The sequence below is a fragment of the Sander vitreus genome, chromosome 15 (assembly GCF_031162955.1).
Source record: "Sander vitreus isolate 19-12246 chromosome 15, sanVit1, whole genome shotgun sequence".
In the NCBI taxonomy this organism is placed as follows: domain Eukaryota; kingdom Metazoa; phylum Chordata; class Actinopteri; order Perciformes; family Percidae; genus Sander; species Sander vitreus.
The window spans coordinates 3,933,962-3,952,207 of NC_135869.1; the positions used below are offsets into that span (position 1 = coordinate 3,933,962).

Here is an 18,246-nt window from a genome sequence, read left to right on the forward strand (position 1 = left end):
ACCTCTGTCGTCGTGAGCTATCATGTTCCGAAACAGCCTGAAGATGTTGCTGGGAGGCAAACCCCGCAAGAACAACAACAACAACGGTGGTCAGTACCTCTCCGTGTTATAACATTAGTGTTATTATATTATCTTGTGGACCCTATCATCTTGTGCGTGTATATATAATAAGGATTAGTCTGGATCAACGAAGAAAGTACTGCACATTTCCAGCATAAAACCTGACATCCTCATGCACCGTGTCAGGCTTTGCCCCTCTCCTTCCACTCTCCCTCAAAATCCCCTCGCTTCGGGAAACGACAACAAACTCGGAAATGGCAAGCTACACGCTGAAAATGGTTTATAAGTTATATTATAAAGTTTATAAGAACATTTGGGTGGTGCAACAAGGCAGGCCTGATTGGTTCTTTCGGGGAATGATTGTAAAGAGTTACAGAGAATATGTTTACAGCATCTCCTCTCTAACTGGGACGTTACTGTATTGTGTGCAGTGTTGGGCAAACTACTTCCAAAATGTAATACATTATAGATTACTAGTTACTGTCATTTGAGAGGAATTAGTTATATTACAATATTACTGTCTCTGAATTGTAATGCTTTACACCACTTTTGCATTACGTTTGAGTTACTTTCACCAAAATAACAGCGGAAGTTTGACTTGGCAGGTAGCTTGTGAATTTCACCACCGGATCAATAAAGTCTCATCTTTATCCACTTTAATAAATCATTGATTATTTATAGTATTTTGTCTAATTAATATGAATATGCAAATTAACTAAAGCTATAAAAATAGAGAATTAAAACAGTACAGTAGGCAAGTAGGAGAAAATGAAAATACTCAATTAAAAGTACCTTAGTTGTATTGCAGTACGGCACAGTTAATTTCCACGGCTGATAAAATGCAATGGTATTTACGTGCAGCAAGCCTAAACATTAATTCCCGACATGTTGACATCTGTCATCTACCCTGGAAATCCCGAGTTCTCGCGAGAGCAGAGTTTGAATTTGCTCAGCGAGTCACTCCGGCATCGAGAAATGATACTCGGCAACTATGCCCTTGTAGCCGTGCTGCACCAATCACATCGGTGTATCTGATATAGGCGGGCCAGAGAGACGGCGCTGCGACGTCAAAGTCATGAATAAACATTGCAAGATGGCTACGGATGAACACCAGTGGTTTGAAACGGGTTTGGCCGCTACAATGAACGAGTTAGGCTTGGCTTTTTATCTAAAAGAGGAACAGAAGACGGCCCTCGAATCGTTCCTTTGCAAGGAGGACGTTTTTGCTGTTTTTAGAGTTTAATCTACCCGTTAGCTCCGCTGGTAGCTAAGCGTATGGGGCTCTGGATACGTCACCCCGTGTATTGTTGTGATTGGTCGTAGTGTTACCCAATTGCGTGCAGTGAGTTTGTCAAATGCATGCTTGGTGCCGCCCCTCGAGTTGGTTCATTTTCATTACTCCTTGCCAGACCCTTAATCTTTCGGATTTGGGCTGTCTGTCAACAGCTCGGACACACTGCTGTCTGTGCTGACGAAATGTTTCGCGGTGTTGGTGAATTCTTAGACAAAAACAAAACGCTAAATATTGCGTTGTAACTCACGTTACTGAGATTGTAACGGGTATAATATTACCGAAATGTAATTAGTGATGCGTTATATTACTGCGTTACAGCAAAAAGGAATACATTACTGTAAGTGTGTTACCTTTGTAACGCGTTACTCCCAACACTGATTGTGTGTAACAGTTAACTTCATTGCACATTTTATTTGTTGTTTTCTTTTGCGGGGTGCAAATGTTTCACCACAGTGCTGTGGAGATAGTTCTGGCAATGTGAGATTTTTATATATATAAATAAAAATAAATAAACGGGGACAAGCAGGGTCTTAAAAAGTAAAAAAAAATTTCAAGCTCACAATTTTAGGCCTAAAAGTCTTAAATATGTGTTGTGTTCTAGATCTTAAATAATTTTAAACAGGTCTTAATTTTCCTGCGTCCATGCTCATTCTAATGCTTAGAATGTTTTTTTTTTTATTATTATTCCATGGTGTTGTAGTTCTTTCTCTTGTAGTCCAAATATAATTCTCTGTATTACGACTACAAGTGAGACAAACATGCAGCTTATATTGCAGCCAATCAGCTTTCGTATTATTGGCGCGAGTCTATTTCGGATGGTACCATAGGCTTTGGGGAAGGGCAAGTTTAGGGATACTTGGCTTGGAAAAGACTAAACTAGGGATTGAGTTTAAGTCAGTTACTAACAACGTATTTGAAGACTACTGCTTTTATGCAAGAAAGCAATTCATTTTGTGACTGCATTTCCTTTTCTTTTTATGGTGCTGTGATATACGTCCTAAATTTAATTCATAATGGTCTTAAAAAGTCTTAAATTTGACTTGGTGAAACCTGCAGAAACCCTGATAAAGATCGCCTCAAGTCTGATCGTACAAACACAATCATGTCAGAAGCTCCGTATGTGTTTATTTTACAGAGAAAATGTATCCCCTATTCTGACGTCTAGTTGTCAGTTTGCAGATACTAGTGATGTGGTGGTTCAGAATGTGCCAATATTAGTTCATTCAATACATCTGAGAACATGACATGGCAGAAATAAAAGCCAAATTAGTAAGTAAAATAATTAATAAGGGCTGTCAAACGATTAAATTTTCTTAATCGCGATTAATCACTGAATTTCTATAGTTAATCGCGATTAATCGCATGTTTTATCACATGATTAAAATTCTATTATTTTGCATTTCATAACTGTTTTTAAGTACATATTAACAATGGAAAGCCATTCTTACCAGTAGATCTTGATTGGGAATCAAATGAATGCAAAGAAAGTTACTTTATGAAAGTTACTTTAAGATTTGTATTTGTTTATTATATATTTAATCTAATCACACATTTGAATCTAGAGTCAATATGTGGTTTGGATACCGGTGCTAAAGCGGTACTTTTAAAACGGTACCGGTGCCTGAACCGATACTTTTTAAGAAAGTTAAAGAAGGGTACTAAACAGTTGGTGACATTAAAGAACGGCTTGTTTATTGCTAAGGCCATATCGTCAAAATTAAATGTTTAATAATAATGTAATCACTATAACAATAACTTATTTCACCAGTAAATCGCTGTTGAATGCCAAAAACAACCACCAGATGGGAAAAGGGCATTTAACAACAACTTTGAAATCACCACGAAGTTGTAAATTACCAGTTTCATTGAATGCACCGTCTGTTTTTTTTTCCGACAACAGCAGCTGCAGATTGTTACATCCCGGTGTCGGAATCCTCTACAGTGAAATACAGACAAACTTTACACCGTTTAGCGTTAGCTGTCAGCATTTTAACCGTGTTTAATCCAGCTACTAGCTAGCGGTAGGCTAACGTTAGCTGCTATCGAGTATAGTGTTAACTAGCATCACATGCAGCAGTGTTTGTGTTTCCTGTAACGTCTGTTTCAGAGCATCAGAGAGAAGTGCAGGCATATCAGTGGCACCGGAATGAGGCACCGAAATCCGCGTTGCTATTCCTGCAGCAGCAGGATGTGTTACGAGGAAGTACGGCAAACATAGTAGCCTGTTAGGCACGACGCAAAGCCGAGTGAAGTGAAAATAAATTAATAAATGGCGGCATGTGATTAAAAAAAAAAAAATGTATCGCATTATGCTCGGCCCTTAATCGCATCGCGATTAACGCATTAATGCTGACAGCCCTAAAAATAATCCAAATAACTTTGGAAAGGATAGGCTGTCTTATAAAAGTGTCTTGTAAACGTGTGTGAGAGGGAATTACTGTACTTAAAATACAATGATTTTTTTTTTTTATGCTTCTAAAACAGGAGATTTGAGATTTCACACACACACACACACACACACACACACACACACACATATTCATCCAACACTTTCTTTATATTAGTATCTTTAGAAACGTAGGTAACCCGTACGGACATGTCATAAACAACACAAGATCTGTTCTGGGTTTCCACTGCAGACAGTTCTACTAAATGTAGGCAGAGGATGTTACCGGATGGTAAGACCTGAAAAAAAAAGGGGGGGTTTAAACCTTTTTATTCCTCACTGCTCTATCCAGCTCTCGCTGTATTTCCTCTTCACCGACGATGCAGAGGAACGTCTGCACCAATCACGGACTGCAGTGTTTCTAGCTCCACCTTTTTAGTTTCGGACCTGCGTGCTACGCACCTCAACAGAGCGGTACTGGAAAAAAACGGGGACGAAATGGAGCAGTTCTTTTGACGATGGAAAACGCAAACACCAACCGCTCTAGTTTGTGACAAACTGAACTGAACCGGACTGCTCGGCGGAAACTAGGATTTAGATGTTCTTCTGGTGGTTTCCTTTTCATACAGCAGCCTCTTTCGCTCTCCAAACTCTCTCTCTGATTCTCCGTCTCCTGTTCATCAGGTGGCAGTGGCCTAGAGTCAGAGGGGTCAGAGGTCAGGATGATGGAGGGATTCACTCGTTCACTTCCCTCGTCTCCCCTCCTCAACCTTCGCCTGGTAAAAAGAACTGGTAGGTCTGTGTGTCTGTCTGTCTGTTAGGGCTGCACGATATGAGGAAGATATGCGATAACGTTGTCGACTATTGCGATAACGATGTTACTTGCGATACATCAACAGATATTAAAGTGTACCCAGTTCTGCTGCTTTCAGTATTCTGCTAAAATACAACTTGCTAGGAAATCATTTCCAACATTCTTTTATTGAACAAATTGAACATTGAATTCAGTATAAACAGGGCATCACTAATTAAGAGTGTCAGTTACATTTCAAAGTGCCGTTTTCTACTCCTACTTTCTTTCAACTAACACAAAAAACTGAGTGTCTTTCACGATATGTCGCAGCCCTTCACGATGGGTTTATTGCGCCAGTTGAATTTGCAATGACAATAAAAAAAAAACAACCTGATATACAGTATTGTACAGTCTGTCTGTCTGTCTCTATGTATATGAACATATTCACGGTCAAATTCACAAAGAATGGATTGCGGCCGCTGATGGCTCAATGAATTGTGCATCACGTGCAACTGCTATCTGCCCCGTCTCAAGGTCCAATTCACAAAAGATACTGATGACGATATTTGATGATATTACAGCACAACCACGGCCATAAGTTGTTTGTTTTTTTTGCTGCTGAGTGCAATTTGTCCCTTTTTTGCGCCTGATTGCAATTATCCACGCGGCAATGTATAAAATGTTCAGACCGACGAGGTGCAGAGGCGTTCCTCAAGATTTCAGGAACGGAATTAACAGAATGAAAAGGTGACCGAGAGATTTAATATCTCAGTCTGTCGGTGCTGTTGGTGTTTGCAAACGCACACCTTCAGACTGTAAAAGAAGATGATTTGAAGCGGAGGACATTCTGTTAAATGGGCCACCAACTCTCTGAAGATGCTAATGGTCTTGCTGCCCGACTCACAGATTTTATTGTCTCTGCAAGTACTTTACAGAACAATCCCGTGTCTATTAAGCTAGTATCTACCTTCCACTCCAAGCACTCCTACAGTTAAACTCCACTTTAAACTTTTCTGGCGTTGTCCTAATAAAACGGATCTGTGGTGTCATATTATGTTTTTCTTCCTCTAAGATGAATCTCTCGTTGGCCGTGGTGTTGTAGAGAAGACGCATACGATGTTGGTGGGGTGTGTTTTGGTAAATTGACTGGATGCTTTCACTGTTTGACTTCCTGTCCGGTTGTCTGAACGCCCCGCGGCTCGCGTGAAAATAGACCTGGCGCGCTTCTGGGTGGTGGAATATCAAGCATGGACTTGAAGCGCTGCGATTGCACGACCTAGGGTCGCAGCGCCTCCGGAGACAGACATGCCGGTGGAAAATAGGGGTAACTGTGTGTGGCTATTAGCGCTGATCTAGGCTCATTTGCATGAATGTATTCATGTTACCTCCATTTAAATACGTGCAAATTGCACAGGAGCACCGAGACGCTGTTTGCATGGTCGTGCACTTACGGCTGCATTTCACACTTTGGGAAAACTTTGAGAATGAAGCGGTTTCTTTTTGTCTTATTTTTGCAGGTTTAGCGGCCGCAAATGCTGCAAAATCCTTTTGTGAATGTGCCTGTCTGTCAGTGCGGTGCACATACATTATACAGCATAATAACAATCTGTCACACAGTAAGTCAAATACAGGAATACACATTCACACATTCTAGACGACACACACACACACACACACACAGTCATCACACAGAGGGAGAAACAGATGGCAATCTCCCGCGGAACTGTTGGTAGCTACGACGCTAACGTTAGCAAAACAAACATGGCTGCGTGCCAGTGTCACACTGTGTTCTGTGAAAAAGGTGATGTCACACATTTCTGTGCACCAATCAGGATTTAGATACATTTGAAATTCAGAATTTTTGATTGTTAAACTCATTCGTATCAGATCAAAAATGTTAGCTTATGAAACATATTTTGAACCAGATAGTGTGCACAGAAAGGTTATATGTTAGGAGTTTTGGGCAATAGACCCCATTGTGATGCAATCAGTTTATGTGCTAGTCAAGCCATAAGCCATGCAGGAATTACACCCCTATGGAGTCTAGCCACTGTTTCTAAGTACAGAGAGAATCAAGGAGAAACCACAACCAGGGCTAGAATAGTTTCTTTGTTTTTTCCTCTCTCTCTCTCTGTCTCCTATTTGGTCATAAACACACACACAGCTGTGACCTGTTACTCTGTGTCTGGCAGCTGAATGGGAGGGGGGGGGGGGTTGACCTTTGACCCTGCATTTGATCGTCCCTCTGTGCCTTTTGTGAGAGACAAAACGGAGAAATGTAACCCAAGCCGCTGCCAACCTCTCTCCTCTAGTCTCCTTTTTTCCTCACCTCTTCTTGTCTCCTCTCCTCTAGTCTCCTTTACTTTCCTCACCTCCTCTATTCTCCTCTCTCCTCCTCTCCTCTAGTCTCCTTTACTTTCCTCACCTCCTCTATTCTTCTCTCCTCCTCTCCTCTAGTCTCCTTTACGTTCCTCACCTCCTCTAGTCTCCTCTCTCGGCCTCTCCTCTCCTCCCCTCTCAGGGATTTTTGTCTGCGTTAGCAAAGTTGGCCATCTGGCTAACATGCAGGAACTGGGCTCAGGGTTCCGACTGTGTAGAGCCGGTGCTGGTTCTGGAAGGACTGGTCAATGTTTGATTGAAGGTGGAGCATTCCTATTACTGGATGATGGATGGTGTTATGCTCTGTGGGGGAGGGTGGTGAGTTGGTGGTTAATTTTTCATTAAGAAAGCACATTTTAATATGTTTGACAGGTTTTTTTTATTTTAATTAGGGTTTTCTTCTCCTGACTTGATTTAGATTTTTGTGATTGTAATTCTTCTCTGAAAATGGTCCCATAAAGGGACTTTGAAAAGCTCTCCTCCTCTCCTCTGATTTGAAACTTCTCCTAATCATTACCATGTGGAGTCTCGCGCCGACTCTTTCTGTGTCTCTGCCACTCGCTCTCTGTCATAACAGACACAATATGAGCCAAGACAACTTCTTAAAGTCAGAACACCATGCCCGCATACACACACACACACAGCAGAAGAACGAGAACTAAAAACCAAACCACAGTAACTGCACTCTGGTTACCGCATAGTTACTGCATTCTTGTTTTATAATGCTACATGCTGAAGTAACTGCACTTTGGTTTGGTCATATGTGGAATGTGAGGGCGTTTTCACACCTATAGTTTGTTTGCTCCGGTCCGAATTAGTTAATGAGTTTGTAAACTTGGCGTTTCCCTCCTTGGTTCAGTTTCGTTTCACACAGGAAAAAAATTAAGCGAACCAAAATGCAAACCACGCAAGAACGTTCACTCGTCTTATTAATCAGATGTGTCGGATGGGAGCAAGAAAGTAAATACAGGAAGAAGGTCCTGTGTTCTGGACTAGTGCACATTTCTCACATCTCCATGGTCAAACCAGCTCATTTCATCAAAAAAAAAAAAAAAAAAAATCCCAGACATTGTTTCACGAGCGTCGTTACCATGTCCACTCGCCGAGACTTCGCTCTGCTCTTCCAAGTTTCTGTCCCAACTCTAGCGGTGGCTGGTTTGACCACGGAAATGTTAACTGACTGTAGATCAGCTATGGGATCAGCAGGTGAAACAAACAGAATAGGCTATTTGCATGTTTTCTGAACATTTAGCTTTACTGTTCATTTAACATTTAGATGTAACCGTTACAGAGCAACATAAGCATTCATTTGGAGTCATGTTTTTGGCCACCTGGTGAATCTAAGGCCATTATTAACTCCCTTTTAGCTCTGTTTTTGGTCTCCACCAACTCCTGAGAACAATTCTGATTCCAATTCAGATTCTTCCTTTCTATTCCGGTTGTTATCGATTCTCGGTTCGGATTTTTTGAGGGGTGGAGTTGAAACGGGTCACATGCTTATTTCACAGACCATAGATTCAATGGTGATAAACAGTTTTACTGGGCTTTTTCAATGAAAAATAAAGCCACACTTCAGAGCGCCGCTTACCGTGCTCCATGGCTGCAACACAACAAGCACCTGGAAGTACGGTGGCCGCTACGGTAACCCAGATTTGCACGTGTTAAATTTGGAACTGATGATCGGATTAAAAACCAAATTATCCAAACGATTCCATTAAAAAAAAAAAACAATTCCATTGGAATCGTAATTTTTGAAACGATTGAAAGTTGGAACCGGTTCTCGATAGCCAATCCAACTCCTGAGAGAAATATGTGTCTTTAGCTGCTAAATGCTCCACTATGTTCACCAGCTAGTAGCTAGCTGTGTCTGTCTGCAGTTTGGTGCTGAGCAGGTAGAGTACAGTGGTTTCTTAGAGCTTTGCGTCTGAAAACATAACTTGAGAGCGGTGAGAGTAAACCAAAACAGTAAAGTTGTGGGTCAGACAGCCAAACAATAAAACTGTTGAAAGTGACTATAAAGCTCCGTAAGGCCAAGGGGAGCTGCAGATTCAGGTGATACTTTATTGTAGGTTCATCAATCAACCTCTTTCACATTGTCACATTGTTTTCACATTGTCATTTGATACATTATGATTGCAAAAATAGGGTTTAAAGTTGCTTTATGTATTAAAAATGCTAATGGATTTATTATATTGGTTCCGATTTGAATATTAATAGTAGTTGGCAGACTAGTCTCGCACTGCCAGCTAGAATGGGGGCGGCGCTGAGCTCCGGACGGAGCCACGGTGCCACTGCAAGGGGAAGGAACTTGTTTTGGTGGCACGTGTACATTCAAAAGTTGTTTTAGTCGTGCAACAGAAAACTCCGATTGGACAGATAGTCTAGCTAGCTGTCTGGATTTACCCTGCAGAGATCTGAGGAGCAGTTAACCATAGTCCTCACAAATCCACCAGACTTTAGAACGCCAACACAAAGAAAGAGGAAGGTGAGGGACATCCGGCCGAAAGGAGGGACATCTGGGGGAATTTCCAGCGGCGCTGGAGCAATCCTGGAAGTGGAACGTCGTGGATATAGACTAAAGGCAGACACCTAGCACAACTGAGATACAAGAAAGCTGAAAGACCACATTTTGATATTGCATGTTCCACTTCCTTTTCTGAATATTATCCAAAGGCAGAGTGCATTTCTTACAGCCCATGGTAATATGAAGGTTCTATGGCTTGATGATGTTTTTTTTTTTTGGTAAAATAATGAAGTGAAATGAAGGCATTACAACCTTTCTATTTCTTATGCAGTTTTTTTCCCCCTCACCTCTTTTGTTACTGCTCTCCTTTTTTATGTACAACAGGAAGACCCTGTAAATCTCAGCTCAACTCAAGTCTTCATCCTAACCCTATTTTTCTCCCTTTACGCCTTTCATTGAAAAGGTCTTTGTTGATTGAAAACAACTCCAGAGTTAAAAGTTAAGTTTTAGAGCGATCAGAGAGGCAAACATCGTACTGATGTTTCATTCAATCCAACTCTTTATTTAGTACTTTTCTGTCTACATTTTTCACATTTTCCGGACTAAAGTGGATTACAGCCTTCCATCTTCACTTTGCTTTGTGGTCAGACGCTCCTCTGTTCTTGGAAAAGGAGTTCCACTGTAATTTCAGCATTTCTTTGGTCTGCCGACCTACATGCAAGTCTCCCTTCCAGATTCTCTCTCTCTGGCTGTTTTCCTTCTGTTAGAAGAAAGAAGTATGGACTGTCTTTCCAGACTTTCCTTGCACTTCTCGACCTATATCTCTTCGCTCGGCTCCTCCTGCAGTCCTTCTCTTTCTCTCCTGTGTGTGTGTGCGCGTGTGTGTGTGTGTGTGTGGTTTCTTTTGGGTTGGAGGAGGGGAGGTTTTGATTTGCTGTGCAGTCAGATGAGGGAGGTCGTCTTTCAGACCAGATATGGGGGCTGAAAGAAAAACTCTTAAACACTTGGAAACTTTTACTTCTTGCGCTTCCGAGGATATCACCTGGAGAGGAGATTTACTCTTTCCACCTCATGCTTTAGTTGTTTGTTTGCTCTTTCTGTATGGTTTTGAGAAAGGCTCTACCTGTGAATGAGAAGGGTTGCATTTTTTTTGGGCTACAAAGGACAATACCCAGTGGGATTACATCGTTCAGATCTGCTGGGAGTTGTGGCCAAGTTTTCAAAGCGTGTGGATTCTGGTTTCCCCTCTGAAAGTAGCAACGTACCTATACTGAACCTATGAGGAGTTTGGCTATTATGTTTGCATGTTTGACTATCCTGCTTATTAACCACAGTCCTTCTGCTTTAGAAGTTGGAGTACCTCTAGGGTTTTTTATTTAAAATTTTCCTGGGGAGTCTTGTCCTCCTGTTATCTTTTCATCCCTACCTCCTTCATCTTTCTCTCCCTCTCTCCTTTGTGTGCTCTGGAGAAGGAGGAGCTCAGGACCAAAAAGAAGAGGACTGGATAGTGATGTCATGTGTATTCACATTTTCACCAAGAAAGCTTAATGGAGAGGACGCACGGCACAACAGCAGTTCAACAAACTAAGCTAACTGCTGAGATAAAGAACCTCGCTTTCATTCGTCTTGGTAACTGTTGTTTTTTGGGGGCAATAACAGCCCCTCTGAATTGCTGACTCCGCCCCCTCTCCATGGAACCACTCTGAACCCATCAGAACCCCACTGCCAGCTAGTTATGGACTGCACGGCGGCTATTTTGAAAGCATGCGCCCGCTCCAGAACCAAGTGGTGTCGCCATGAGCGGTCTTCTGTCCATCGCCCGTGGAGACCGGCGGGCGGCTGCAGTTGTGGCGCGGACGTCACGGCCGTCACTGGCCATGCCTCTTCCCTCCTGCGGCGCTTGTTGTTTTACGCCTGCTGTTGTCAGTCCCATGAGGACAGCTCTGAGCTGTGTCGGGAATGGGTGGATCGTCCCGGCGAAGCACAGAGAGGAGGAAGAGGAAGGAGTGAGGAAGAAGGTGAGAGTGAATGACTCTCTCTGTACCGATGTTCTTGTTTCAGGTAGACAGGTTTCTAACCGGGGTCAAAACCTGTATTAATAGTGTCAGTCTTTGGGGCTTTCTCATATTTACTAATGAGAATGAATGCTATTTTGTGTTTTATACTTTATAGAAGAAGAGATACTTTATTGATCCCCAGGGGGGAAATTACATTTTTACACTCTGTTGATAGCCTATATATTACACATTACACACAGGCCCGAAATACACACACATGGACAAACAGGACCTTTAACATGCACTAATGGAGAGATGTCAGAGTGAGGCGGCCGCCCATTAAAGGCGCCCCGAGCAGTTGGGGGTTTGGTGCCTTGCACAATGGCACCTCAGCAGTGCCCATGAGGTGAACTGGTAACTCGCCAGCTACCAGTCCACAGTCCGTACGGGGACTTGAACCGGCGACCCTCCGGTTTCCAAGCCAAGTCCCTACGGAATAAGCTACTGCTAATTGTATTGATATTGTTTTATGTTTCAGGGAAAATGTGTGTCAGAAATGGAGAGTATGGACAGAAAGAATCCAGAGAAAGCTGAAATCCTCTGTTAGCCTCTGTTTCATTAGCCTTTCTTTCTTAGTTCATCGGTCTCTTTGAATAGTTGAAACATGTTCCTCATGGGCGGGCCAAATTCTCTGGGCGGGCAAAGCAGAGAAAGGCGAGGTAACCTTGCTCCTTATGACCTCATAAGGAGCAGATTAGCAACCCAGCCCTAGTAGCTAGTTAGATAGTAGCTGTCACGAGTCACAAATGGGTCAATAACTTCAGGCAGCTTTTTTTTTTTTTATTATTATTTTGTGGAGCAGTTTATACTCCGGCAGAGGAGTTTAAATGATAGTGGCTGGTTCAACAGAGCTAATAAGCTACGATAGCTTCCTCCATTTTGGACTCTCCGGCTCGCCGTCCCCTTAAAGTTCAACGCTGTGAGGACAGTTTGCTGTTGGTCAATGAATGAAATTAGCATTTCAAAGTATACATATTTTCCAGTATAACGTTATATATGATGGTCAATTTGAGAATTCATCAGCAGTCAGGTAAATTGAAAATCAGCAGGGAAGTGTAGTCAAGTAGTGTAGTTAACATTTTTTAAATAAATCGTCTCTGTTTGAAGTTACGATTAGACGTGAGGTTTTCTGTAGGGTGAATCATGGAGTTAAGGCAAAGATTAGATTAATAGACAATTGGAGACAACTGAGCATCTTTGTTACTGTACTGTTTGTTAATGTCTTTTAGCTTGTAGCTTCAAAGCTACCAGAAAGTAGGACACTTTTTACACAATATTCATTTGCGCATCCTCATGAAATATGGTGCTGGAGGTTTGGTGACTTACTGATTACTTAAGAAACTACTATGGCTAGCAGGCTAAACGGTATCTTACTTTTGGCAGCCTGTCACAAAAGCCAGCTGGCTTTGGCAGGTGGGTCAAGCTAGCTGGCTTGCCAGACCTAAACGCTGCTAGGTTCACTCACCTTTTCTCCCTTCTCTCTAAGGTCAGCAGTGCACTTTAGCTTAGCAAGAAGGCTTGGCGAACAAATTGATGAGCACATTTACTAAATCTGGCGATTTCAGAGTTTTTTTTAGCGTAGCCTAAGTGTGTGTTATAATTGTTTTTTTTGTTTAGCTGGTTTTAGAGTTTAGAGTCCACCACATCTGTTATTTTTGTTATTTAAAACCTATACCTTCGTCCCAGCCGTGGTTTGATTCCACATTTTTTATGTTTTCACCCTGTTACTCTGCGGTGCTCTTTCCCTCTCAACTTGTATCTTCAGAGCTGAAAACATCCAGAGAGGAAGAGGATCAAGGCAGATATGCTTGAAACAAAGAAGTTTGTCCAACCATGTCTATGGCCAAACTCGATGCAGGGTGCTCTAAGAGAGGAGGACGGGATGTAATAATATTTCAGATATAGGAATAAATGGCACACGTTCTTTCCTCTAAGTCTAAGGCACTGAAAAGAGAGCTCTACAGAGAAGTTTAAACCCTGCTTGCTTTGTCGTCTCTGCACACCTAGCTAATCACCATGTGAGGTGGGGAAGGAAGCGAAAAATGGAAGGAAGAAAGGAAAGAGAGATAACAGAAGGAATCAGAAGCTACAGTAGATAATGCGACAGGAATGGAAAAGGCTGTGCTCCCTGTATCTGATCTTTCCATTTTATTTTTCTTCTTCTAAAAATGACTCGCACACCCTGTCATTGACTGACCACACACACATGCATGAATGTGCGTGTATATGCACACAGTCTTCCCAGTGTGTTTTGTGTTTGGTTTTATTTCTATGTGTGCGTGTGTGCTTGCTTGTGTGTGTGTCTGCGATGCTTAACTAGTATATAATCCAACAGTCAGCAATTTATAGCCTGTAATTATAGACAGAGAAAGAGACACAGTATGAGCTTTCATGCTGTGGCTTGTGTGTGTGTGTGTGTGTGTGTGTGTGTGTGTGTGCGTGCGTGCGTACTCTTGGCATATTTGTGTCATGATAGTGAATATATTAATATTGAGATCAATTACTGTTCCGCACACAGTATTCTCAGTGGGCTTTGCGTTGGAGGATGTGTTTTGTCTCTGTTTTAAGTAAGTTTAAGTTCTCTGTTTGTTCTATTTTTATAATCTCCTCTGATTGGACAGTGCATACCAATTTCTCATCCGGATTGGACAGATCCAATCTCATAGTATGAGGAGGTGTGCCTCCAGGGCAACACAATAGATGGGTAGAGCTTATATCCCACTGAGGTCTCTACTTTCTGGCTTGTTCCAGTGCTCAGTCTGTGTTTCTGTCAGTGTGTTTCCACAACTGCAAATTCAATTTGTGTGACTTCATTTGTATTTGACAATGCTGTTACTTGGCAGCAATGCTTTCTTGAACATTAATATATTAGCAAAATTGATATTAAAGGGATAGTTCACTTGAAGAGAGATTTTGCTGATTTAATCCAGCTCTGTGTCATGTCAGTGTGGTGAATGTTGAGCTCAGATTCCCTCCGTGGCGCCAGTGCACGGAGCTCCATGTGGAGCAGGGCAGCGGAGGTCTGCCAATATCAGCAACCGTCCGCTGCCCTGCTCCTTCGTGCACTGGGGTCACGGAGGAAAGCCAAACATTGTTCATTCCAACGCTTCCCACACAAAGATGACACAGAGCTGGTTTAAAATCGGCAAAGTATTCCTTTTAAGAGTTACAGTAAATAAGACTGATACCACTCTCATGCCTGTGCAATAAATATGAAGCTGCTGCAACCAACCAGCTGGTTAGCTTAGCTGAGCTTAACATAAAGACTGGAACCAGCTAGCCTGGCTTTGTCCAAAGGTAACAGAATCTTTTTCTTTTAAATTAGTTATTTTTGTGTTAGTTTAGTTATTTGCGTGGTCCTTTTTTAAAGCTGCTCTCTCAATTTCCTCTAGCTGTCGTGGTAGAGGGCTTGAGATGTTTTTTTTTGCTGGGCAATTTGTTAGGACAAATAAAAAACCTAATGAAAAACCATTTCCCCTTTTCTTCACTCTCTCACTCTCCAGGCGAGGATGAGGAGTTAGGACCCCCACCCTCAGTAGACGAGGCGGCTGATGCTCTGATGACCAGGCTGGGCTTCCTGCTTGGGGAAAAGATAATCGGTGGAGAGTCGGGGTCCCCTTACCATGCCCAGCATGATAGACAGGTAATCAACCCACACACAGATGCACACTTCCACACTTTGTTTTAGGGCTCCATAACTTGTAAAACATTTTAAACAGAAAAGGTTGGGGTACCCTTACTTGGGTGCCTAAATCCAGATTTCAGAAGTATATTCCAATCATGTTGTAATTTTTCAGTAATTGGAGGTGTTGTTTTATTATATATAGGTAAAGTGTTACTGTTATTTTATCTCTGTTCTTCACATATTGTATATTTATTCCCAAAATCTGAATTCAGCAATGCACAAATAATAATAATTAAGCGTATTTTTTTAATTTGTATTATTTGTATTTTGGAAACCTATGAAAACACAAAATAGTCTGAGACTGTGAACTGAGAATCACAATTTTTTTGACTTACAATGCCAAAGTGTACAATAGTACAGTAGTTTTAGAATGTTCAGATTATTTTTGTCACCTCTAAGCCTGCCATAGGTTTCCATTCATTTGAATATACTTATACTCACGTACAAGTAGGCTCTTCTGTACAGTACTTAAATGACATAAATGCACATAGTTTGGATGGCAGTTCTGACCCAGAGCACAGAGATTAACCACAAGACAGGGGGTTTAACAAAGAGTTTAAATGGAATCGGTACTTACAGGCTGGAGGGAACAGGGCTGAGGCTGGATGTCGGCCAGGAAGAGGTGGATCCCAAAAATCCCTCTTAGATCCAAGCGTGGAGGAGACACGGTAGAGCACAGAGAAGCAGTAGGTCTTGAGGCAGGGTCTGGACAAAAAGCAGGAATTAGCTGAAGCACAAAAAAAAAAAAAAAACACACAAACAGGACTAGGAATTATCTTGGAAAGATCAAGATCAAACGGAGCCAAGTTACCACACTGGTGGACGTAACAATCTGGCAACGATTGAACAGTGTGAACAACCGGGGCTTAAGTACTGGTGAGGTGAGTAGGTGATTGGCAGAAGCTGCGCAGGATGAATGGCAGTGCCCCGGAGAGAGAAGGGCCCCGCCCCGTGACCTACATACAGAGATGGTTAACTTTTCCTGCTACAGATTTCCCACCGTGGTCAGAAAGAACGGGGGCGACACTTTGTTTTTCTCACTATGCCTGTAGAGTCGGTACCCACTCCGACGCTAATCCCCGTCACTCTCTCACTCGCTCTTCCACGCACACACACATGCCGGCCCTGCTATGCTCTAAAAGACATCGACGCACACACCAACGCACAAGTATAAACTTCAGGCCTTACTTGGCTACGCCGAAAGCTCTGCGTTGAGCCTCAGCAGAACCATAAATCACGCTTAAGTCTACAAATAGCAGTTTCTGTCTCCATTCAAATCTAGACATGCTTTATCTCGCTCTCCTCTTCTCCGCAGAGGATCTCTCCTTCCTCCAGTCTGGCCAGTAGCTGCACCTCCCCCTGCTCCACACTGCAACCTCCTGCTGGAGGGGAGGGCAACGACGACACCAAGAACACCTCGTCCAACCACGCCTCCGTCACCTCCCCCACCTCCACCCTGGAGAGCAGAGACAGCGGCATCATAGGTGACATACTGCACTGTCCATTAGGGCTGAACGATTCATCGTTTTCCATCGCGATTAATTGAATGTGAACATTTAGTTGGATGTTTGGTGTAACATTTGGTTTAACATTTTTTATTCCTCTTTTTATTATAACATTTTATATTTTATTTTTTTATTGGAATTGTTTATTATTATTATTATAACTTTAGCTTTTGTGATAAATGTTCTGTGTCTGACTGTTGAATGTTCCACGCTTATTAAAAGAGAAACAATGATTGCTGGCAGGTCTTATCTATGTTCCTATCCTTGCATAAGAATATGGAGCAGTTAAATAGTGTTTAATGGTATAATGTAGCCTGGTCCTATCAGACTCTGGTACATTTCATTTGTACAGAGAGTCTGGCCTCTCTCCATTGACAAGTGTTAACTTCCTTGAAGGTTGAAGTTTAAAACTATTGGATCTGCCCAGAGCCACTCTGGATCTGCCATGACCAATCGCTAACGTTTGGTCGTGACGTATGTCATGCACATGTGCAACAAGAGGGGAGACCGACAACAACTATCGGCTTATATTTAGCATTAGCATCGCTAGCGTTCGCCTTAGCCAACTCCTTCACCACTAACGGAGCGAGCTGGAAAATCAAACTTTTCCCGAACCCCGTGGGGAGGAGGGCCACAACATCATGGCCGCCAACACAACTCAGCAAAGATTGTTCTTGCCCGGGCTTTAACTTCTGGATATTCGGCAGCATTGCTGACACAACGGACCGAATGGCTTCGCTCGCATCTTTCTAGTGCACGTCCTCAACGTCATCGTTCTCAGCCACTCCCTCTGTTCGCTGATTGGACCTACAAATATTTGACCGGAGAAAACCCAAGAATATACCGCAAACCCAGACGGAGTACTGAAGGGAAAATTTAGCGGAAGTAAGTAGGAGGGCGGAGCCAGGCTAGGTATAATGCTCCATGACATGTTGTATCTGTTACACAGTGAATATTGAACTTTTGCTATACTTAAAAACAAAAAATTGCAAATCGCAATATCTGGCTGAAAAATCACAATAAGATTTACGACTACAAATTTGACCAACATGCAACTTAATTTGCAGCCAATCAGCTTTGGTTGACTGGTATAAGTACTTGTTATTACATTTTAAACAAATCATTTTAATTTGACCACATCCATCCATCCATCTTCATCCGCTTATCCGGGTCGGGTCGCAGGGGGTAGCAGCTCCAGCAGGGGACCCCAAACTTCCCTTTCCGGGCCACATTAACCAGCTCCGACTGGGGGATCCCGAGGCGTTCCCAGGCCAGGTTAGAGATATAATCCCTCCACCTAGTCCTGGGTCTCCCCGAGGCCTCCTCCCAGCTGGACGTGCCTGGAACACCTCCCTAGGGAGGCGCTCAGGGGGCATCCTTACCAGATGCCCGAACCACTCTCAACTGGCTCCTTTCGGCGCAAAGGAGCAGCGGCTCCTACTCCGAGCTCCTCACGGATAACTGAGCTTCTCACCCTATCTCTAAGGGAGACGCCAGCTACCCTCCTGAGGAAACCCATTTCGGCCGCTTGTACCCTGGATCTTGTTCTTTCGGTCATGACCCAGCCTTCATGACCATAGGTGAGGGTAGGAACAAAACTGACCGGTAGATTGAGAGCTTTGC

At 42.7% G+C, this 18,246-nt stretch overlaps 1 protein-coding gene across 2 annotated transcripts in view; it reads left to right on the forward strand.

Annotated features, from left to right (window-relative positions):
* tanc2a (tetratricopeptide repeat, ankyrin repeat and coiled-coil containing 2a) overlaps positions 1 to 18,246 on the forward strand; it is a 73,732-nt gene that overhangs the window by 12,386 nt on the left and 43,100 nt on the right. Inside the window, exons 2-5 of one of the 2 annotated variants that reach the window (XM_078269216.1) lie at positions 1 to 89; positions 4,425 to 4,532; positions 14,937 to 15,076; positions 16,434 to 16,602. The exon at positions 1 to 89 is cut by the window's left edge and continues 23 nt beyond it. In XM_078269216.1, the coding sequence (XP_078125342.1) occupies positions 23 to 89; positions 4,425 to 4,532; positions 14,937 to 15,076; positions 16,434 to 16,602 (484 nt within the window). In that variant the 5' untranslated portion in view covers positions 1 to 22. Of the gene's footprint in view, positions 90 to 4,424; positions 4,533 to 10,326; positions 11,395 to 14,936; positions 15,077 to 16,433; positions 16,603 to 18,246 lie in introns of those variants that run through there. The other variant, XM_078269215.1, reaches the window with a different exon arrangement.